The 22,592-nt window shown below is 40.4% G+C and overlaps 1 protein-coding gene across 1 annotated transcript in view; it reads right to left on the reverse strand.

Annotated features, from left to right (window-relative positions):
- SLC14A2 (solute carrier family 14 member 2) overlaps window positions 1–14,264 on the reverse strand; it is a 70,183-nt gene extending 55,919 nt beyond the window's left edge. Inside the window, exons 1-4 of the mRNA XM_020985743.2 lie at window positions 14,091–14,264; window positions 11,521–11,698; window positions 9,410–9,599; window positions 2,941–3,069 (exon numbers count right to left, since the gene is read on the reverse strand). Of these exons, the coding sequence (XP_020841402.1) occupies window positions 2,941–3,069; window positions 9,410–9,599; window positions 11,521–11,698; window positions 14,091–14,264 (671 nt within the window). The remainder of the gene's footprint in view (window positions 1–2,940; window positions 3,070–9,409; window positions 9,600–11,520; window positions 11,699–14,090) is intronic.
- Window positions 14,265–22,592: the final 8,328 nt, after the last annotated feature.

The raw sequence follows: 22,592 nt of genomic DNA on the forward strand, positions 1-22,592 counted from the left end.
CATCCTGAAAATCATGGGTGCTAGAAGCAGAGGAGGTACTGAAAAAGGAGATTTGGGGGAACCTGGAAAACAAACTTTGACAACTTCTTAATTTTGTACAGGGCTGGTCCTAATGGCACAGTACATTTAGCTCTGTTTTCTTCATGTACAAACATTAAGATTTACACAGGTTTCTCTCTCTCTTTTTTTTTTTAATACCCCTGGATGTGAAAGCCTTTAAGAAGATTCCCAGAGATCAGTATTCACTTATTTTTCAACTGGGCAGGATAAGAAAGCTTTGAAAGGCAAAGTAATTAACTCAGGATATTAAATGTTAGAACATATTTTGAAGTGCTTCTGGACAGTTACTAGATACTATTCAAGCCAAGTTTAGACAATTGGTTTTAAAAGCCTCATAAGATGGAAATAAAAGAGATTTCCTTTTTGGAGAAGTGAAACATGAATTCTTCTCCTTGGAACTGACTGGGAGCGGGGACAGTATGTGGATAAAAGGCACATTATAGACTAGGAGATACGGATCTTCTAGTCCCAGTCCTTCCCCTAAGTAGCGATGTGGCCAGGGTGAATGACTTCCCTTCTCTGAACGTAAGTCCTTATCTGTAAAATGACCTCCTTCAGACTTTGGACTGCTGCACTGATCTCTATTTCATGACTTTCCCTCATGTTTGGAATTTGTTTAAATCAATGAACTCTTTGGCTTGACCTCGGTAGGTTATCCTTCTGGATCACAGCTTGACCTGTGCCCTTTTCTCAATACATGTGTGGGACCTAGATAACATCTGAAGACCTTTTTGATTCTAATGATCTCTTATTTTGTGGTTTTCCTTTTGTTACTGCCTAGATATAGGGAGCTCTCAATTATCCTGGGGCTAATAATTCCCATTAGTATATCAATCTGGGCAACTAGTTAGCATAGCGGAAAGAGTGCCAGGCCTGGAGTCAGAAAGACTTGAATTCAAATCCAGCCTTATATACTTACTAGTTATGTGATCTTGGGCAAGTCACTTAACTCTGTTAGCCTCAGTTTCCTCATCTGTAAAATGAGTTGCAGAAGGAAATGGCAGACCACTGCCATTTTCTTTGCCAAGAAAACCCCATATGGAGTCATGAAGAGTTGGACATAACTGAAACGACTGAACAATGACAACAGTATATCAATGAACCAGTAGGTTATGTATTGAGCATAGACTTTAGGTCTAGTAATCTGTTAGGTACTGTGGGCATTCTAAATTAGTGGCCTTACTGCAAACAAGGTTTGTTATCAGTGACAAAGTGCTTTGGTCAGGAAGACCTGAGATCAAATCCAGACTCAGACATTTACCAGCTATGCGACCCTAGACAAGTCACTTAGCTTCTGCCTGCCTCAGTTTCTTCATTTGTCAAATGGGGACAATACTAGCACCTACTTTTCAGGTTGTTGTGAAGATCAAATAAGATAATATTTGCAAAGCCCTTAAATTTTTTAATAAATGTTTGTTGAGCTAAATTGCTCCAAACAATCTCTATCCTGACCATGAGGTGGTTTTTAATTCCCTCATTTTCACTAGTTCCATAGGATAGATTTTAGGAGTAATAAGTAGTGATGGTAAAAATAATGCCCTTTGTTTATAAGTCCAAGACGTTCAAGCACTTCTAAATGTGTTATCTTTCTTTTTTTCTTTTTCTTAAAGCTCTGCTATCATAATTTCCATTATATATGTGAGACAACTGAAAACACCGTAAGGTCAGCCTTGTCTAAGGTCACACAACAAGGCAATGATAGAGCCTGGTCTGAAACTTGGAAGTTTGCTGACTGATAGCCTTTTGAGATTTTAGAGGGAAGAGGAAGTTAATAAGCATTTATTTAGCACCTACTATGGACCATGCACTGTGCTAAGTGCTTTGAAAATATTATCTCCTTTGATCCTCATAATGATCCTGAGAGGTAGGTATTATTAGTATCCCAATTTTATAGTTGAGGAAACTGAGGCAGGCAGAGGTTAAATAACTTGCCTAGGGTCACACAGCTAGTAAGTGTACGAGGCCAGATTTGAACTCAGGTCTTTGTGACTAGAGCCACCTAAATACCTCAAAGTCACAATAGATAACAGATGGAAGAGGCAGCTTTTGAATTGATGTTCCTTCACAAGAAATCTACAACTCTTTCTATTGTACTTCTGTATCTTGATGTGGGCACCAATGAATCCTTTACATCTTTTGTATTTTCTGTGGGGTGAAATAAGGATTGTCTTATACCCAGCTCCATCTGCTGTCGGGTGTTGGGGCCTCTGTCACCTACATTTGGGACATCCCAGATTTGAGCTAAGCCATGAATATATTAGGAGGGTTGTGCTGGAGTAATTCCTGGCGGAGAGGATTAGCCAAAGACATAGAGTGACCCTTTTAGAGGTTTAGCACACTGGACTGGTTCTGGTTTGTAAAATCTCAGTGCCTTTGGATAACCTTAGGACATGAGTAGTACTGTTGTGAGGAGTACAGTTAAGGGAGACCGTGTGACCACTATATAGTAATGCTATTTCAAGTAGAAAATTTGTATGAGACAAAGTTCTATTCACTAATACCTTGCGTGACTGTACTGAATGTGTTAACTACCTCCAGACTTTGGTCTACTATCCTGGCCTCCATTTCATGTCTTTATCTTGCTCTCTGAGTTTGTTTGATCCACTGTTTTCTTTGGTTTGACCTTGGCATGGTGTCCTAGTTACCCTTTTGTATCATGGTGTGCCCTGTGCCCATGTCTCACCAGCTATGATCTTTCAAACCCTATTATTTGTCCCTAATCACTGGCATATGTGTTGGCTCCATCCCCACGGGGGTTGGGATTCTAAGCAAAAACACTATCATCACCCTTGACTCCTTTGCCTAAGAATGAACAGGTCAAGGTTCTCTAGCTTAGGCCTCAGGGGAGATCTGTGGAGCAAGGGCATGAGTTTTGCTTACCATGTCATGGAGGTGAAGGTAACTGGCAATAGAAGCCACCAGTAGTAGTCTAGTTTGTCTGAGAAGACAGCCATCAGTAGTCCCACCAGGATACCGTTGTACCCATGTAGTCCTGAGGCAATGGCAGACCTTTGGGACAAATGATAACAACAATGATAATAATAATAAATGCTAATAATAGCTAGCACTTATAAGGTGCTTTAAATTTTACAAACTGCTTCACCGATATCTCATTTTATCCTCACAACAGCCCTGGGAGGTAGGTACTATTATGATTTCCATTTTATAGATGAGGAAAGTGAGGCAGACAAAGACAAAAGGATCTCTCTTCCAACAATCCCAAAACATTCATATTTAACTTGACAATGCACTCAGACATACTCATCTTCTGTGCTAGGACTCAGTGTTCCTATCAGGGCAACATGTTATCTAGGTGGACGGTTCTTGGAGGCAAGAAAAAGACAGAAAGGCCTCCAAAAGTGTCTGAAGCTAGATTTGAACTCAGATTGTCCTTCTTAAAGCAGGTCTAGTGTTCTGTCCCCTGCACCACCTAACCTTGAAATTGGATCCAGAAGGAGCTCTGAAATCTTTCTTTCCCATTAATCAGCCTAATGCTGATTATCCTTGTTTTCATTTTAAACTTTTCAATAAATATTTGTTGAATTGAATAACTCCAAGCAATTTTTTAACTTTCTAGTTTTCACTCCTCCTACAAGACAGATTTCAGCATAATTACTGGTGATAAAAATAATAACCACTTGTGTTAATAGAACATTGCTTATATGTAATTTTATTTTCTATCCTTATCAAAGTCCTCTGACTTAGTTAGGTAAGTAAAATGACTCAACCGAGTCAATCCAGAAAACTCACAGAGCACCCAGTACTCTTCTAGATAATAATAATAGCTAACATTTATATAGTGCTTACTATGTGCCAGGCACTGTGCTAAGCGCTTTACAGTTATTATCTCATTCAGTCCTCACAACAGCCCTGGGAGGAGGTAGTGTCTCTATTTTACAGATGGGGAAAATGAGGCAGGAGTGAAATAACTTGCCCACTTTCAGGCCTGGTGCTCTATCCCCTGTGCCACCTAGCTGCTTCATTTGTTTAACATACAGCCAGTTTTCATTTATTATGAGTTTGCTTTCTGTTTCTGTATTATTTTAGGGCTGCTTCCCTCCTCCTCCTTTCTCTCCATCCCCCAAATACCATCCACTTAGATATCATGTTGCCAGTATAGAAACACTGAGTCCTAGCACAGATGAGTATGTCTGAGTGTATTCCCAAGTTAAATATGAATGTTTGGGATTGTTGGAAGAGTAAGGGCTATTTGTACCTTTACTTCCCAGCATTCATGTGGATAAAGTCACTGAACATACACACAACAGCACACATCCCAATATTATGCTGGGGAAGTAGGATAGAGGTTTTGTAGAGATTAAGCCACCAAATGCTGGATGGTACAAGGGACAGGGAGCTGGACTGGGGGTCAGGAATATCTGAGATTAAATCCAGGCTCAGGTACTTACTAGCTGTGTGACTCAGGTCAAGTTACTTAACTTGCCTCAGTTTCCTCAACTGTAAAATGGGGATAATAATAGTACCCACCTCCCATGTTTGTTGTGAGGACCAAATGAGATATTTATATAGTGCTTAGCACAGTGCCTGACATATAATAGGTGATCAATAATTGCTCATTTCCTTCCCTCTCCTAAATCTGAATCCATTGTCTTTTTATGTCCAGTGAGAGGAACCCCATTCATTCCCCCCCCCCCCCAGCGTTAAAGACTATTATCTTAATTATCCTAGTAACTCTGGGCAGGGCTGTCATTGGAGAGATACTGGCCTGGGGCATGTTCTATTGTATGTTTCACTTCTCAGGAAAAATGTCTATACAATGTTTATTGCAAAAATGTCAGACGTTGGAAATAACTTTATCCAAATTACATTCTTGCAGATGTTTTTGGACTTAATATTTTTGCCCCCCTGATTCAACTTCCATAAAATATCTTCCCCAAGGAAGTGCTTGCTATTCTTAGAAATCTATTACCTGTGCCTTGGCTAACAGAGAAGAGGTGTAAGTTGTAAGTGGGAGGTGAGTTTGGTGGGGACTTCCCCAGAAAGATATGAATCACTGGACCATTGGACCCTGGGAAACCCAACACTTCTGATTTTTCAGAGTTTTGGAGGTGGGATGGACCCTTAGTGATTGATTGTCCCTAGAAACTTGGTGTGGTGGCCTGGCATGTTGAGATTTTTCTAGACTACTTTTGGGCGTTTATCTAACCCAAATATATAATGAAACTGTAACTTATTGATAATGATTTGGACATGTCCTTAGACATATCAAACAGGGTCTAGAATTTTGCTACTTCTGCATAGGACTAGTTATTGGCAAGTCACCTGGGGACCCACTATGTTTTCAGAACCAGTGTGAGGCAGGATTTCTGCCTAGGTATTTACAGGATCACTGAAGAGAGGAGACAGAAGCCCTTGACACAATTAGAGCACAATTTAATGTTAAATTATGCAGCAGTAAGTGAAAATGGTAGGGAAATCCAGAAAGGGGAGAGATCAGTGAAGGCTAGAGGGGTCAAGAAAGACTATATGGAAAAAATGGGACTTGAAAGAAACATATAGCAAAGTTAGAAAAGGAGTAAGGGGTGGGGAGAAAGTGTTCCATAAAGGGGGAAAAGCTGAATATAGGAGGAATAATAGGACACAAGAATAGAGTGGCTAGGGACAGTGGTGCTCAGACTTCATTGCTGGTAAAAGTATGGAGGATTGGGAACATGCCCTTGTGACCTAGATGATTATCTGTTGCAAAACTCCAGCTCTGAACTACTCCTACCACTCTGCCCCTAATCACCTACTGCCATACAGAGCTGGAGAAATATACTACAAATGTATGTTATCTAAACTAAACTGGGCCATCACTGATGCAAAGCAATCCCTTTATCCTTTTCTAATCCTTTTGATTCCTATCCCACCATCCTCAGAAGTTATAGCCAAAACTTTTTTCTTTCCTTAAGTCTTTCACAGCTTTCCCCCACCCCAAGCTGAAGACACTCCTTCTTACTTTATTGAGAAAATTGAGGCCATTTACATTGAACTTCCCTTTTCTTCAACTCAAAGCTCCTTGTCAGCATCCCCTATCCTCTCCTCCTTATCTCCACTCTCTGATAATGGGAGGACCCTTCTTGCCAAAGTCAACCCTGCTACATGTACTCTTGATCCTCTCTTCTCCATAAAATCTCACCCCCAATACTCTTTCCTCCCTCTTTTTTCTCTCCCTCCTTCATTCTATCCAATCAATCCCTAAGTGCTAATTCCTTTCAGTAATTCCTACTGCCTTGAAACATGCTCATATCTCCTCCCTATCTTAAAAAAAAATTTTCACTAGACTATATCATCCTATATAATCTCTCCCTTTCTCTGCCAAACTTAGACTATTTTAATTGCCTCTATTTGCTTATTTCTCACTTCTCAGCTTTTTAAATTCTGACCTCTGACCTCATCACTCAACTGAGACTTCTCTTTCCGTAGATACCAGAAGCCTCTTAAATACTAAATCTGATGATCTTTTCTCAGTCCTTATTTTGAGATCTCTGCTGCAACTGACATTGTTGACCAACCTCTCCTGAATATTCTCTACTCTGGGTTTCATGAAATTAATCTCTACTGAATCTCTCATATTACCTGTCTGATCCTTCCTTCTAGGCCTCTTTTGCTGGCTTACCCATATTATACACTTTAACTGTATGTATTCCCCAAGGCTCTGTCTTGAGGATATTCTTATATTCTCTTATATTCTTTCTCAACAGCCTATCTCTTACTAATTTCATTAGCTCCCTTGGGTTTAATTGTTATCTCTAGGCAGATGTCTTATAAATCTATATATCTAGCTTTTGACTCTCTCTTGAGATCCAATCCTGACAAGCTTTTTCAGAAATTTCAAATTGAATGACACGGAAGCAACTCAAATTCAATATGTCCAAAACAAGATCCATAATCTTTCCCCAAAAAGCCCTACTCCCCTCATCTGAATTTCCTTATTTTTCACCATTAGTTTTTCAGCTTGCCAGGTTCATAATTTCCACATTACTCCTCATTCTCCCTCACAACTTACCCCTTTCTCCATACTCATATGGTCACCATCTTAGTCCATCACTTCTCATTTGGACTATTGCAATGTCCTCCAAATTGGGTTTTGTGACTCAAATCTCTTCCTATTTCAATTCATCCTCCACACAACTGCCAAAGTGAATTTCTTTAAGCCTAGATCTGACTACATCACTACTCTACTCAATGAAGTCTATTGGTTCTCTATTGCCCTAAGAATAAAACATAAATTCTTTACAACCCAACCTATCATTATGGCTCCGTGATATATTACTCTCCTATTTTTTGGCCTTTTCTCTGCTCTTCAACTATGACCCTCCCTCTCTTGTTCCTGTGAATTTGGGCTGGCCATTCCTCATTCCAAAAAAACCATGTTTTGCTCATCTCTGCCTCACAGAATCCTTCACTTTTTAAAAGATGCAGCTGAAGAATCACCCTCAACATGAAACCTTTCCTGAGCCTCTCAGGGTCAAGAAGACCATAGCCTTCCTTCCCTAACCATCTTGTATTTAATCATTAATTTTGGTTTTGTTCTGTATAAACTTATATATGTACATGTTGTCATTCCAATAGAATGTAAACACTCTGAGAGCAGGGCTTTGTTTATTTATTTATTCATTCATTTGTTCATTTGTTCGTTCTTTCGTTTGTTGGTCTTTGAGTCCCTAGCACCTAGCAGTGTGGCTTGACCAATTTATGCCAAGGGGGGAAGAGAAGAAGGCTTGTGTCTAAGAACTGCTCACAGATGATGAGACAGTTGGTACTAACATGTTCCTAGCACTTAGCCCAGTGCCTGGACCATAGTAAGTATTTAATGAATGGTTGTGACTAACAGTGTGGCATAGTGGCACGGGCACATAGGCTCTAGAGTAAGAGGAAATAGGTCCTGGTTCTATGACTTTCTACCAGTTTGACCTTGGGCAGTTTCCTCACCTGGAAAACGAAGGGGGTAGGACTAGATAATCTCTCCTAGCACTTGATCCTGTGATGACATGTTCCCTCCTAGGGATCAGGTCCATGTTCAAAGTCCTTTGCCTGTAGTAAAATCTTTAATGCAGAACCTTCAATCATATTGGGTTCTCTGAGCTCCAATCTATCATGTTCTATAGTAGAGGTGTCAGACACACAGTCCTCTGGCTGCATATGGCTCGCATCATTCCCAAGTGCCACCTGAACCAGATTAAAATGTAACTGGGAAATATTTAACAAAATAAATAAAAATTTGATAAAACATAATTTTGTTGAGTCATTTCAGTTGTGTCTGACTCTTCATGACCCATTTGGGATTTTCTCGGTAGAGATACTGGAGTACTTTGTCATTTTCTTTTCCATTTTACAGCTAAGGAAACTGAGGCAAACAGGGTTAAGTGACTTACCCAGGACCACACAGCTAGTAAGTGTCTGAGGCCAGATTTGAAATCAGGAAGACGACTCTTCCTGACTTCAGGCCCAGCACTCCATCTACTATGCCACCTTGCTGCCCCTATATTACATTTTAAAACTAAGTTAATATGCTGCTGGCAGATTAGTGGCCTCTGTTTGTGTTTGAGTTTGACACCATGCTCTAAAGGCATCTTCAGGAAAGCTGTTGACCTTGTGGCATAAAGAATGAGGATGGCAGTGGCTCCTTTTAAAAATTAGAGTTAGGGCCCTAGAGCCATTTCTCCATGGAGTTGCGTTTATGGAATCTGAGACGTCAGACATACCTGATGGTCCTGGAAACTTTAGTTATAACACAACTGATCCTGAAACCTCATATTTCAGCTTCACTGACTCCCTGCCTTTTCTGGACGGACAAAAAATGACCTCTGGGTCATTGCACATGTTATATTTTCCCACCCTGACAACAGACCTTCCCTCCCACCCCCCAACACAGGCGTTCTGCTCTGGTCAGGAAAGTCCCCTCACTGTTCCCGTAGACCATGCACATTCCTTCATTCTCACCACTCTGCTTTGTCAATGCTATTTTTTCCCCTCCTGGAAGGCTCTCCCTAGTCTTTCCACTTTTCATAGTAGCTCACATTTACTTACAAAGAATTTTCCTCACGGGAACCTGGTGTGATAGGTAGTACATATGTAATTATTCTTATTTTAAGTATAGGGGAAATTAGGCTTATGCCCCAGGGCCCCATAGCTAATAGGTTTCAGAATTGGGGTTTGAACTTGGGTCTCCTCACTAAAAGACCTCTACTCTGCTACCATCTACTCAGTCTCTCAATGAGCCAGCTCACTCCCCCTTCTCTCACTCATTGTAGCCGCATCCAGCACTCTATAGCACATGTTGTCTACATTATACAGTTTAAATATCCCTTCCCTCTTGTCCAGCTAGCCTCAGGGAGGGACTTACCTGTCTTGATTCAAGATGAGGGCAGTCAACGTAGAAACCACAGTACCCAGACCTCCAGTAATTGTCCACCAGGGATTCTGGATGAGGAGTCCAATGAAAATGAGGATTCCACTGACTGGGTTATTTACAAATATCACCTGTGCTGCCCCCCTCAGGACCCAGTCAATGAACTGGACAACCAGTGGCTTATCTGAAAGAGATTCAGAGGTCCCTAGGTAGTTACATATCCCTCTTATTGGAAGCCAAGGTGAGTACAGGGGATTCACAAGTCTATCAAATGTTTTCCCTATGAGTCTCACTTTCCTCATCTGTAAAATGAGATAATAATACCTGTGCTACATACCTTACAAGGTTATTGTAAGGAAAGAATTTTGTAAATCTCAAAGCCCTATAGAAATGCTAGTTGAAACCATTATGACTGCTGCCTTATCAGGTCTTGGGGGAAATATGGCATAGAATTCTATTTATAGGGAGTCAAGTCTTGAGGTTGTAGTCATAGGCTCAGTTGAAGAAGATGTCCTGTGGACATTTCAAGGGAAATTATTGGGACAATGGCTAGGGGAAGAAAGAAAATGTATTTTTCTCTGCAGTACTGTATAATTTAATTGTGAGCTAGGATTTGGGCAAGAAAGAAAGTCACCTGGAGGGAAAAGAGTGTTGGATAGAGAATTAAGTAACAGGAAAAAATCTGCTTTACCCAAGGAGGGAAATCAGCATTGGTCCAGGGCTGCAGGGAAGTCAAACAGGTGTCCTAATGAAAATCAGACAGCAGGGTCTACAGACAGAAGGACCCTCTGAACTACCTGCTGGTTTGATTTTTGAGGCGGTCTCAAACAGAGAATTTGGGTGTAGAATTTACTAGGAGGGTAACACAGACTCCAAAATATATTTGTTACACCAGATACTTGTTTTTCTTTAACTGAGAAAGTTAGGAAGGAGGGAGGAGATGGAGAAGACAAGGAAGGGACAGAGCCAATGAAAATATGGACCAAAAATAATTGAAATAATTAAATGATTAGCACATGCTGGCTTAGCCAGAAAAAGACTTCAAAAAACAAGTAAGCAAATGTTGAGCCTAGATTACACCCATGTTTATAGAAAGGACAGTCTAGTGAAGTCAGTGATGCCTTCTCAGAATAATGTTATTAAAATGCATAAAATAGAATACATAGCATTATAAAAGAAACTAATTATATTGAAATACAGTTACCCATATATATACACATATGTATATATTTATAGAAAGTTCACAAACCTGAGGTTAAAGAGCTTTTAACTAGATGGAAGCTAAGGTACCCACTAATCCATAATTTAATAGAATTAGAGTGTCTACATAGATTTATAGAACCATGGGAGGTTAAAGCTAAAAAGGATCTTTGAGTTTATCTAGGTTAGATGGAGAAATTGAGGTCTGAACCTCAGAGGTATATTTGTCCAAGGTTGCACAACTAGTTAGTCGGCTAAACCAAGCAAAAACCTCAAGTCACCCAACTACACAAGAGTAATGTAAAGGAAGATGATAAGTTATAAGTTCTAAGGTCCAAGATGCAGTGGGAGGTCAGAAGCAATGCTTGAGAATTTGAAGGGAGTAATGGTAGGGCGAGCAGTAAGGTATGATGGTCCTCTATCTTACAAGAAGGATTGTAGTTTGTGACTCCTGGCTCTTTCAAGCAGTGGTTAGATGGGAACAGGAGCACACTACCTAAGTGACGTTGGGCAAGTCATTTCCCTTCCTCTATGGCTGTTTTCTCAATAGCAAAGTGAAGGATGTTACACTAGGTAACCTCTAAGCTCCCTTCCAGCTCTAAATTTATGATTTTATAATCTTCAAACATGATCAATGCTGAAACTATACTGGACCTACATAATTCTAGGGTTTGTAGGATATATCATTCCCCTACCTATTTTTTTTCTCAAAGCTAGTGTGTAAGTGTGTCTGTGTGGTGGTGGAGGAGGAAGGTGATGAAGATAACATCTGTGATTAAATCTGCTAGTGCTGGAAGAAAGAGGTCATCCCCCTCTCTCTGTTACTGGGAAACATGACCGACTCTTGGAAAAAGCTTGCTTGGGGGATGAGGGAGGTTCCTCTGATGCTCCTTGGCCCACCTTACCTTCCATCCAGCTGCTGCACTCCTTCATCTCACCAGTGAGGTAGCCCAATGCTGTGAAGAGGCTGATGTTGCTGCCACTGAAGACTGGGTTCCGACGGGATGCAGCACTTTCTTTCCTCTCCCTCCTGGGTTTTTCAATTTTCACCATGGGACTGTCCTCCAGGGCTGACCGGAGACCCTTTTGGAGTGAAGAGAAAGTTAAGAAAAAGCACTAAACAATATGACTTACTCATTTCAATGTGTTTGTGGATAGTGGGGGATTTTCATTTAAGAATTGATGCTATTTTGGTCTCAGGTGAAGGATCAGGAAGGGTTGGAGATAAAATAGGGATTCTCTGGAGAAGTTTTATTTTGTTCTCCACTATTCACATATGCACACATGCACATACATAAGCCATCACACTGTTTTCCCTGCTGTCCTGTGCCCCACTCAGAGCAATGTGCCCTATTCCAGATCCTTCCCGACCTCCCCTTCATCAAACTTTTGCCATCTGGGGAATCCCTCAAGGATCTTCTCTCTGTTAGATGGAAGCTAAAGAGTTTGAAAAACATAGCCGAGCTATATTATTGTTCCATTTACATTTTTAATAGGAGTCTTCTGGAGAAGATCACTCAATGCAAAGGAGTCTCTCTCGTGGTGGGAATTTTGGGAAATGGTAAGGATGATGGTAAGGGGGATTGTTTTTTTCTCCATCAGAAAGCATAATTGTAAACTAGCTGCCTACTCTGCACATCTGTGGGTTCATCCCTAGGTGAGTATATCCACACACAGAGTGAGAGCCTTTCCTAGAGTGGTAGTTATTCCCATCCCTCAGCCTCCTGCCTTATTAACCTAATCCTTTTTTCTCATCCACAAGAGTCATGGAAGAGCTGAGCTGTGTACCTTTTCCTCTGGCATTTCCAAAGGGTGCCAGTACATGTCTTGGGAGCATGTGGGACACCTGTGGCACCTTGAGAAGCCACACTTAGTCTTTCAGGCTGTTATTTAGTAAACAACCTTTCCCAAATGAGCAAGGAGCCAAGACTGCTGCCTTAGAACTATAGGCTCTCAGAAATGAAAGAAACCTTAGAGGTTATTTAGTTAAGCCATTTTATTTTTTAATTTTTTACTGAATTTGTGATTTCACTGTTTTGGGGAACTCCATCTACCAATGTAGGCTATCACTATGATCTCTACTTTGTAGTCTTAATTTCAGGGACTTTGAGAGTTTGAGTGACTTGCCCAGAGTTACATATCCAGGAGATTATCAGAGATGAAACCTGAACCCAGGTCTTCCTGGTTTCAAGGCTGCCTTTCACTCCCATTTTGTAGGCAAGAAAACAGGTCCATATACTCATGACTATGATGTCACAAGGCTGCTATCTGCATTGTTGAAGGGAACATTCATAACAAGAAGATCAGAGATGTATTTGAATAATGTCATCTAGCTGGTTAATGGCACAGCCAGGTCTAGAATCTAGGTCTCTTGACCTGCAAGTCCAATGCTCATTCTACTGTATCATGCTGCATCCATTTATTTCTGTGCTAAGAAGACTCTTCAGTGTAGAAACATAAAGTTTAAGAGGAAATAAGATTGGCTTCAACTATCACATAAAGGGGATAAAGAAGAGGACAGTGGCTTTTTTCACATGCCTAGGCATGATTGAACTAAGGGGACACCCTTCTTCAGATACCATAAAGTGTGGAAAACTCATTGTCCCTAAGAGATGGTACACTATGAAATAAAAAAAAATTATCAACATTTAGGAACATGTTAGATCAATCATCCTCAGGCTTTCTACCCCACCTCCCCCAGCTCTCTAATGGGACCCTGGTGGCTCTTTGAGACATTTGATTCCTGTATTAGAATATTCTCATCTGCTCTGTTATATCAGGCTCCACACGGCAGATATGAGTCAGATTTTCTTTTGGTCAAGGGGGCTTACCAATGAGTCTTCAGAGATATGTGGTTCTGCGTTCTACTAGTTTAGATAAATGATGCATTATCAGGGGAAGCTGAGGATGACTGGGGCAGGCTCCCAGTCTTTTAATGTCTACATCAGGGAAACCATCACCATCTCTCACTAGCCTTCTCTTGATGCTTCCTTAGGGCCCTAACCAGAGAATCTTGGACAAAAGGAACCATGGTGCTGGTCCAGGGTAGCAATTTTGATTTTTTTTTTAAACTAACTGCTTTCATCTTTTGGGATCCTGGGAAGGAGGTGGGGCGGTATGAAAGGCAGGTGTGCTGCAAGACCTTCTTTGAACTTTTTAGCAAATGTTCTCCAGTCCTGCTATCTGAAGTGAGTTCCTTGGCTACTGCTCAGCTATACTAGCTATGTCAGTAACTCGCCATCAGAACTTGGGCAAGTTATTCTCATCTGTAAGATAAGGAGGTTGAGCTAGATTATCTGAAAGGACCATTTTAATTGTTCAAACATCATATGATTCTATGATATGCTGCTGGGGGTGACCTGCCTATCTCCCATCTTTTCCTAACCATGTCTTCAGGTGAAACTGGAACATCCACTCATATTGAGTCCAACCATCCTATCCCACCCACCAGTCATATAATAGTTGTACTGTGTACCTTTTCTTCTGGCATTTCCAGGAGGGGAAGACCTGGGTGGGTGTCAGATGAACGTGGGGTCCGTGTTGGACACATGAACTCTGACTCATAAAGTGTGCATCTATCAGAGAGAGAGTCTACCAAGAGAGGGCTGCTGTGGCTCTCAGACACATCCCTTGGAGTCCGGCTGCTCATCCTGCACTGTGATTAGCATACAGAAAAAAAGGGAAAAAAACCCCACACAACCCAGCAGTTAGGTAAAGGACACGGAAGAGTTATGGGTGAAGCTGGGCAGGGACAAGTAAATCATAAGATTGGTTCTCTGGGGGACAGTAATATACCCACAGATTTCTAAGGCTTGAATCCAATAGTATAGCTTTACCACATGCCTCTGGAGAGGACTTACCCCATTCCATCTGCTTGAAATATCCTTCCCCAATCTCTGATTATGGAAATCCTTCTCATTCATCAAGGGCCAGCTCAAATTCAACTTTTTCATTCATTCATTCATTCAATAAACATTTATTAGGCCCCTACTATGTGCCAGGAATTGTCTTAGGTGCTGGAGATACAAAGCAAAACCAAAACAGTCCATCAAGGTGTTTATATTCTACTGTGAACTGTGTTGGTGGTAGGGATAGATAACATATACACAGATAAATATATAGACAGAGCAAAGCAATTTTAGGAGTATAGGGAGAATTCTAGTGACTAAGAAAATTAGGAAAGGCCTTCTGTTGGAGGTAGCACTTGTGTTGAGCCTTGAAGGAAGCTAAGGATCCTAAGAGCTTGAAGTGAGGAAGGAATGTATTCTAGGCATGGGGGACAGATGGCCTGTTCAAATGGATAGAAATGAGAAGTAGAATGTCCTGTCTGGGAAATAGCAAGTAGGTCAATTTGGATGAAACATGAAGGAGAGTTATATTTGTACCTTTTCTATAAAGTGTTTCCTGATCTCATGACTGGAGCTATATATACATGAGAGATGGCTATCTGGGGACCAGAGAAGAGGGTGGAGTTAATTGCTCTACATGACTGAATTTGTGCTTTTGTCCTTTAACCCTGAGTCGGAATCCAATAAACATATATTAAATTTAATTTTCCTGGTCTTTGGTGGGTTATGGGTAGAGTAGGGTAGGGTCATGAACTTCTCTGGTGCTGCAAGTCATAGACACATGGCCTTGAGGAAATAACTCAAAAGTTTCTCCATCTTTAGAAAGGAGGTAATAATTCCTGCTCTTCCCACATCACAGGGATGCTATGAGGGTCTAAGGAGAGAATATATGAGAAAAAGTTTTGAAAACTGTAGCATACTATAGAACAATTTGAAAAAAAAAGGAAAGAAAAATTTGTCAACATTGCTGCTTATTAAGAAGACTCTTTCAAAAAAATGAAGAAAGGATGACTCATGGGAGTAATTGGAGAATCAATCCCTTTTGAATATTTCTCTCTCCAGATGCCACCTCTGGATGGTTTCAGCTCTCTGTCACACTCATGTTTTATGAATCTTTGACAGTGGTTCCCAACCTGTGTATGTAGAATCCCTAGGGGGGCGTGGAGTTATGGCAAAGGGTCCATCTGTTCAGCAAGCACTGGCATGTTGATCTTTATTTAGCTCCAACAAAATATGCAGTGTGACTCAGTATGATGAATAGGCGAACACACCATCTGTAGACTGAACAGTCTCACACATATATGTATTATTCTTTTCCAAATAGATGTAGAAGCTGTGGTGATGGTAATGCTCCAAAAGCATTAGTGAATTCATAGCAGCCTTTGGTCATGATTTATCTTCTTATTCAGCCAGATTCATATGACAACTGCTATCATGAAGGAGTCTGTCACATTTTTTTAAATTTTAAAAGGGGTCATCATACAGGAAGAGGTTGAAGATGAGCTAATGTCAATCTGAAGATGTTCAGTCTGGCTTCCAGTTCTATCACTTGACTGAAACTTCTCTCCCAAAGGTTACTGGAAACTTCTTAATTGCTTAATCCAAGACCTTCTCAATCATCATCTTCCTTGACCTTCCAGTGACCTTCCAACCACCTCCTCCTTCTGGATGAACTCTCCTGCCTTGCATTCCATGATATAGCTTTCTCATGGGTCTCCTACCTGAAGGATCAGTGGTTCTCAGTTTCCTTTTCTGGTTCAACATCCATCTCCTGCTCCCTAACTTTGTGTCCCCCATGGCTCTGTTCTGAACTATCTTCTCCTCTTTCCTTTTGTGGTCTTCACTCTCCATATCAAGCTCAATTTTCTCTCGAGTTCTAGTCTTTCGTTACTAATTTCCTACTGGAAATTGCAAAACATTCAAAATGAAACTCATCTTCCCACTCATATCTCTTCCAAGCTTTATTATTTCCACCATTCTCTCAGCCACTCATGTTTGAGATCTTTAATCATCTGTGACCCTTCCCTCTCCCTAACTCTCCAGTGAGTTGCTTGGTTCTGTCAATAAACTTCTACAACATCTCTTGAATTTGTCCTTTGCCCTACATCCTCATCACACTCACTTGGCAGTCTATTGATTGGCCTTCTTGTCTCTTTCAAATCTCCAATCTATCCTTCATACAACTGTCAAAATAATCTTTCTATGGCACAGACCTGACCACGATCCTTCCAAGTTCAAAACCCTTTAGTAGTTCCTTATTACAAAGTGGATCCGCACACATAAAATAAAAATTCCTTAGCCTCTCGTGGCATCTTCACAATTTGGCTCCAATGTATTTTTCTATCTATACTTTGCATTACACTCCTTTACTAATTTTACTTGCTGCCAAATTAGATGTAGCTTCCTGAAATCAACTTGGCACCTTCCTCCTCTATGGATTTCTAGTCTGTCCATCCATCTTCCTTCTTTCCGCAATCTGTGTATTTTCTCTTCTGCTCTATCAGGTTTCTTATCTACTGTCAGTAGTCAGTTCAGGTGCTGCTACCTTCATGAAGACTTCTTCATTTTCCTCAAATTTTCTTAGAGCTTCTTGTTTGGATTTCTGCTTTGAACTGTTCATTCTCAAATTTGTATCATGTTTATTTATATGGAGAAAGACTGGTACCCACAGGCCAGCCAGAAGGTTAAGGAAATGTTGAAAAAAGGCACATATTCTTGTTCATTTGTTTTCGCTGCAGGTTCTTTTGCAGGTCCAAGAGGCAGCACTATGGGAGCCTGGGGGACTCCTTTTCTCCTGTGGATTTTTTTTTTTTTGTGAAGTGAATCTTGCAGATATAGATTAAGACTAGGAGACTGGCAGAAGTTAAAAGAAAATTTCTAGCCTCAAGTCAGGTAGTTGGTTGGGGCAGAGGATTTTGAGTTGGCTTCTGGAAAAGACAGTCAAAAGAATAGACTTAATCTTTGTTTGAGGCTTTTGTTGTAGTTATTTTGTTGTTGTTTTTTTTGTTTTGTTTTTGGCTACTAGGCTGGGTATAGTGACTCATTGCCCTAGACTATGCACTAAAACAGCTTTAGCCCTCTCTTTGAACAGAGAGATCTTAAGAGTTGCCATGCCCAGACTTTCTTCCACTATTATCCTGGGAGAACAGAACAGCAGATGGTCCTGAAGAGGCTAAATAACTAAAAATCATCAGATAGTAGCAGAGATCAGTTTAGGGAGACCACAGGGCCAGGAGAGATGGAAAAGATACCTAACAGAGGATAGTTTAATACCATCACCAGAGCGCAATTTCATTGTTATAAGTTGCCCCATTCATATATGTACCCACATGTCCCAGTGCGTGTCTTTACTCCTGGAATATTTCCTTTTAAGCAGGTTCCCTGGCTACATGTATGCTCTCTGTGTACCTTCTCATGTGTGTTCTCTGTTCATTCATGTTCTCTACATATATACTCTCCCCATTGGTGGGTTGGTAAGTTTTGGGACAGTATACTCCATACATGTATAAGAGACACATTTCCTTGGCCCTTAACTTGCCCTATTGTTCAATATTAAATGATTTTGCTTTGAACTGATGTGGTCTCTGGCCTTGTACAAAGTAAAGACTTCAGTTGGGGCTCAAGAGCTATTATTTTGTGTAGATTCTCCTCCTAAAAGTACTCCTAATTTGAGATAGCTTGCTTGGGTCCCAGAAAATTGTATTTTTGTTATATTACCCACAAAAAACTTTGAAGGAAAAGATTGTTTTGTTTTTGTATCACCTGCACCTCGAAACATATCTTTCATATACTAGGCATTTGATAAATATGTGATTAAAAAACTGAATTGAATTGATCTGGATCAATCAACTTATCAATTTCATTGAACATCTACTCATTAAAAGATTTAGGGCATGAGGTCTCCCTCCAAGTATACCTACAACCTCAGCAATTCAGACCCTATAAATCTGTTCAATGAAGGAAAAGGATCTCAAGCCCTGCAGGCATTGGTATTTGGCCTAGTGAAGAAACCAAGGGTAAAGGAGAGGATTTTTGCTCTCTCTTCAGGCGAGGAAATTGGTCCCCAATGTGATAGGCAAATGAATCAGACAGACGTTGGAGTCTAATAAAGGCGGGGGGACAATTGGAATACAGGATATGAAACTGGATGTCTCTGATTAGTCTGTCACATCTAGGAAACCTCTTGTTTGAGGGGGAGGAGTTCCCACAAGGACTTGGAGTGATAATCAGCCCAGATCGTCCCCTCTCCCTCCCCCATAGGCTGCAGGACTGGTTTCTTACCTAACAAGAAGATCCTTGTTTTTCTGCACAGATACGTTCTCTTTTCTGAAAAGGAAAAGGAAAATGTCCAGGTGTATTTGTGGAAGGAACATTAGGAATGAAGTCAGAGAGAGGCTCTGCTTTTTCCTCTCAAAGCTCACGCCTACCATATTTATTGGAACTGTCCTGCCCTAGAGATACCTCATAATAACACCAATTACCACAATGAAAATCAAACCATCTCACATTTTGTGACAGAAGAACCAGCTTTAGTGTGTTTTTGCAAGGGTGTTGTATTTTGTTTTGGAGATGATGGACAAAGTTGAATTCTAGTGGTTAATTTTTTCTATTCCCTACCTGGCTTTGGGTGGAGGTAGGGAATTATATCCAGTTAGCTGTGTCATTACATGGAAATAAAAATGGAGCACCAAAAATTGATCATGTGATTAGGATGCTTCCTGATTGGCTGAGAGTAAGCCTAGAATTATAGAATGTACTGATAAGTTTGACCCAGAGAGCCCGTGGGTGAATCCCAGTTCAGTGTTGGTGGTAAGTGGTGTGTTCTGGAGTGAAACATAAAAATCACAACTGTGTCCCATCTACAGAGAATCAGGGTAGTCTGGGGGGCTATAGCTACACTGAGTATCTTAGGGAATTTTAGGACCACCTAGTCTAGGAGTAAGTGTATAAATTTTTATATGTACTATTTTAATTTTTTAGTTATTTTTAATTCAATTTTTATTATCAGCTCTAAATTCTCTCCCTCCTACCTGCTTTCCTCAAGTTGAGAAAGTAAGAAAAACAAAACCAGTTTAAAAATGTAGCCAAACAAAACAAATCCCCACATCTCAAATTAGCAATATCCTATGTGTATATATATTCACATATATGTATATATTTATATATGCCTGAATTTGCACTCTGAGCCCCTCCGTCTGGAGGTGGGTAACATGTTTCATCATGAGTCTCTTGGAATTGTGGCCAGATACTGTGTTGATCAGTGTTCCAAAGTCTTTCAGAGTCTTTTGTCTTTATAACAATGCTGTTACTTTATAAATTGTTTCCTTGTTTCTGGTCCCTTAACCTTGCATCAGTTCATACAAGTCTTCCCAGGTTTCTCTTCATCATTTCTTAAAATACAACAATATTCTATCACATTCACATACCACATATTCGGTCATCCCCAAATGATGGGCCACTTTCAATTCTTTGACACCATGAAAAGATGAAAAATTTTTGTACCTAAGGGCTCTTTTCCTCTTTCTTTGAACTCTTTGGGGGTATAGATCTAGTAGCAGTATTACTGGGTCAAAGGGTATGCACAGCTTAATAGTTTTGTGGATATAATTGCTTTCTAGAATAGCTGGACTAGTTCATAGTTCTAGCAATAGTGCATCAATGTACCTGTTTTCCCATAGCCCCTCCAGCATTTGTCATTTTTCCTTTTTGTCAACTTTACTAATCTGGGTGTTACATGCACATTTAATTATCTTGCTTTGGTGTATTATTTATGATTTTTTAGATTTTCTTTTCCTAGAAAATAAATTCCATAAAATATATTCTTACAATATTTAGTTTATAGGTATGGGGAATAGGAAGGAAAAGGGGAGAGAATGCCTGATCAGAGCATCGAGTTATGATGGTGGTTGCAGAAGGATGGAGAAAGATAATTAGGGACTGAATGTGGTAGATTGTTGAATTCAAGAAGATGAGTAAACTGGTACCATGGGAAGGTCAAGAGGCTCAGAACATTCAGTTGGGATTTGATGATAAGTCAGTGGAATAATAAGCATACGACATTTATTATGTTCTAAGCTCTGTGCGAAGTGCTACATATACAATGAAGAAAGACCTGAGAGGACAAAGGCTAAAGGTGTGTTGGATTGGCTCCAGTAAGGAACTGGTACCCAAGGGAGCTCATGTGGTTCTGCATAAATTGAGATCAAATACATAGCATAGGATTATTCATATAGTTTCCTATGGTAATGAATTACGTTTTTTATTTTTCAAAATACATTTTATTGATCTTTTATATTTACATAACCTGTATTTCCCAATGTATCTCTCCCCCTTCATTTCCTAGAGAGTTATCCTTTATAACAAAGAAAAAAAAAGTTTGATAATACTAACAACACCTCCTTCACACATGCATACACTCCTTCCCCACCTCTAAAAAGAATTTTTTTTAAAAAAAAGCATTTACACATATTTGAGAACTTAAGGGCACCTATTTCTTGCCTCCTGTGAAAGAATCTTAGATCTTAGAAAGAATCCTAGCTCTTAGGCTTCCCTGAATCACAGTCTACAGCCTGGGCCACCAGTCAAATGGGACCTTCTTCTTTCTCTCTGAATGTCATCTTCAGTCCCTTTAAGGGAAGGCCTTTCCTCTTACCTTGCTTTCTAATTTCTCTGATCATTAAACCACAACTAGAGGCATGGAGCTACATGGATCCTCTGGTCTCTGAATCAGCTCGTCTCCTTGACTTTAGAGATCTGCCTCACCCATATCCTAATGTCTTATTCCCCTTATACGCTCCTGCCATACTCTCTATTTTAATGTTTGGTCCTAGATTCCCTGAGTTCATGCAAGTCTCAGCTAAAACCCCCTCTTCTATGAGAAGCCTTTTGTGATTCTCTTTAATACTATGTCCTCCTGTCATTTCCTATTTATTCTGCAAATAGCTCGCATGTACATAGTTGTTTGCGTGTTGTCCCCTCCATTAGATTGTGAGCCCTTGGAGGTGAAGGGCCATCTTTTGCATTTCTTTGTGTCCCTAGTGCTTAGTCCAGTGCCTGGCACATAGCTTAATAAATGCTTATTGACTGGCTGACCTCGCACCCACTTCCCTATTTTCTTCTACCTTCATTTCCAGTCTCTTTGGGGGGCTAAATTTCAGATAACCCTGGAGTTGCTCATGGTAAAAGACGACTTTCATCCCAGGTTCCTGGACCTGCCAATTCTCTCAGATAATCATTTATGAGGTGGGGGTGCCCTAAATTAACTAAGAAGTTACCTCCAAACCAAATATTGCTGCTAGCTTTTGCCTAACCCTCCTTGGGCACCAGAGAAGTATCTTATTCTGCAAAAGCCAATGCTTTCTATTTTATGGGCAATCACCCATAAAGCAAAACTAATGCATTCCTGGCATATAGTTCCCATCATTCATAAGTGAGATTGCTTTACTCGGTCTCACCCTGTTCCTTAAGATAAGCCCTCCGAGCCAGGCTGGTCTCGCAGTTCTGAATATGCCTTACATAGTGCTGCCTCTGGTCTTCGTGGAGGCTGTGCCACAGAACCTATGGTCTTCTCTACCTCCTCACCATCTATCCAAATCTACCCATCTTTCAAAGATCAGCTCAGGTGCCACATCTTCCATGAAACCTTCCTAGCCTACTCAGACCCACGTAACATCTTGCCTATTTTACTGTTTATCTCTTCATCTGTAAAGGCTTAAGATTTTATTTTTGGAAATGTTAATTTATAATACATTCAAGCCATATATATATATATGTGTATATTTATTTGTTTAACTTAAAATGAAGTGTGATTCATTTTGTTTTGAGATATTCGTGATATGCTCCCCCTTTACTCTCCTTTTGGCTACTGATGAGGCTGACTTCTGCCCAGCAGCAAATCTGAATCTGCCCAGTAACAGGGGGCTCTATCCATTGACAAGAAAACTTTGTTATTTTCTGTGTATGTGACTAACCCCTAATGCTTGTGCCCATATCCTTGAATGTTGCAAATTTAGTTCCCTGCTTTGTGACCACATCCTTGAACTGTTTTGTAAAGTACCCAACGCACCTGCATCTCCTTTCCTGCCTTCCCTTACACATGTACTTCCCCATTCCTGACATCCTTCCCTGTG

The sequence above is a fragment of the Phascolarctos cinereus genome, unplaced genomic scaffold, assembly GCF_003287225.1.
Source record: "Phascolarctos cinereus isolate Bilbo 61053 unplaced genomic scaffold, phaCin_HiC Scaffold_4;HRSCAF=312, whole genome shotgun sequence".
In the NCBI taxonomy this organism is placed as follows: Eukaryota; Metazoa; Chordata; class Mammalia; order Diprotodontia; family Phascolarctidae; genus Phascolarctos; species Phascolarctos cinereus.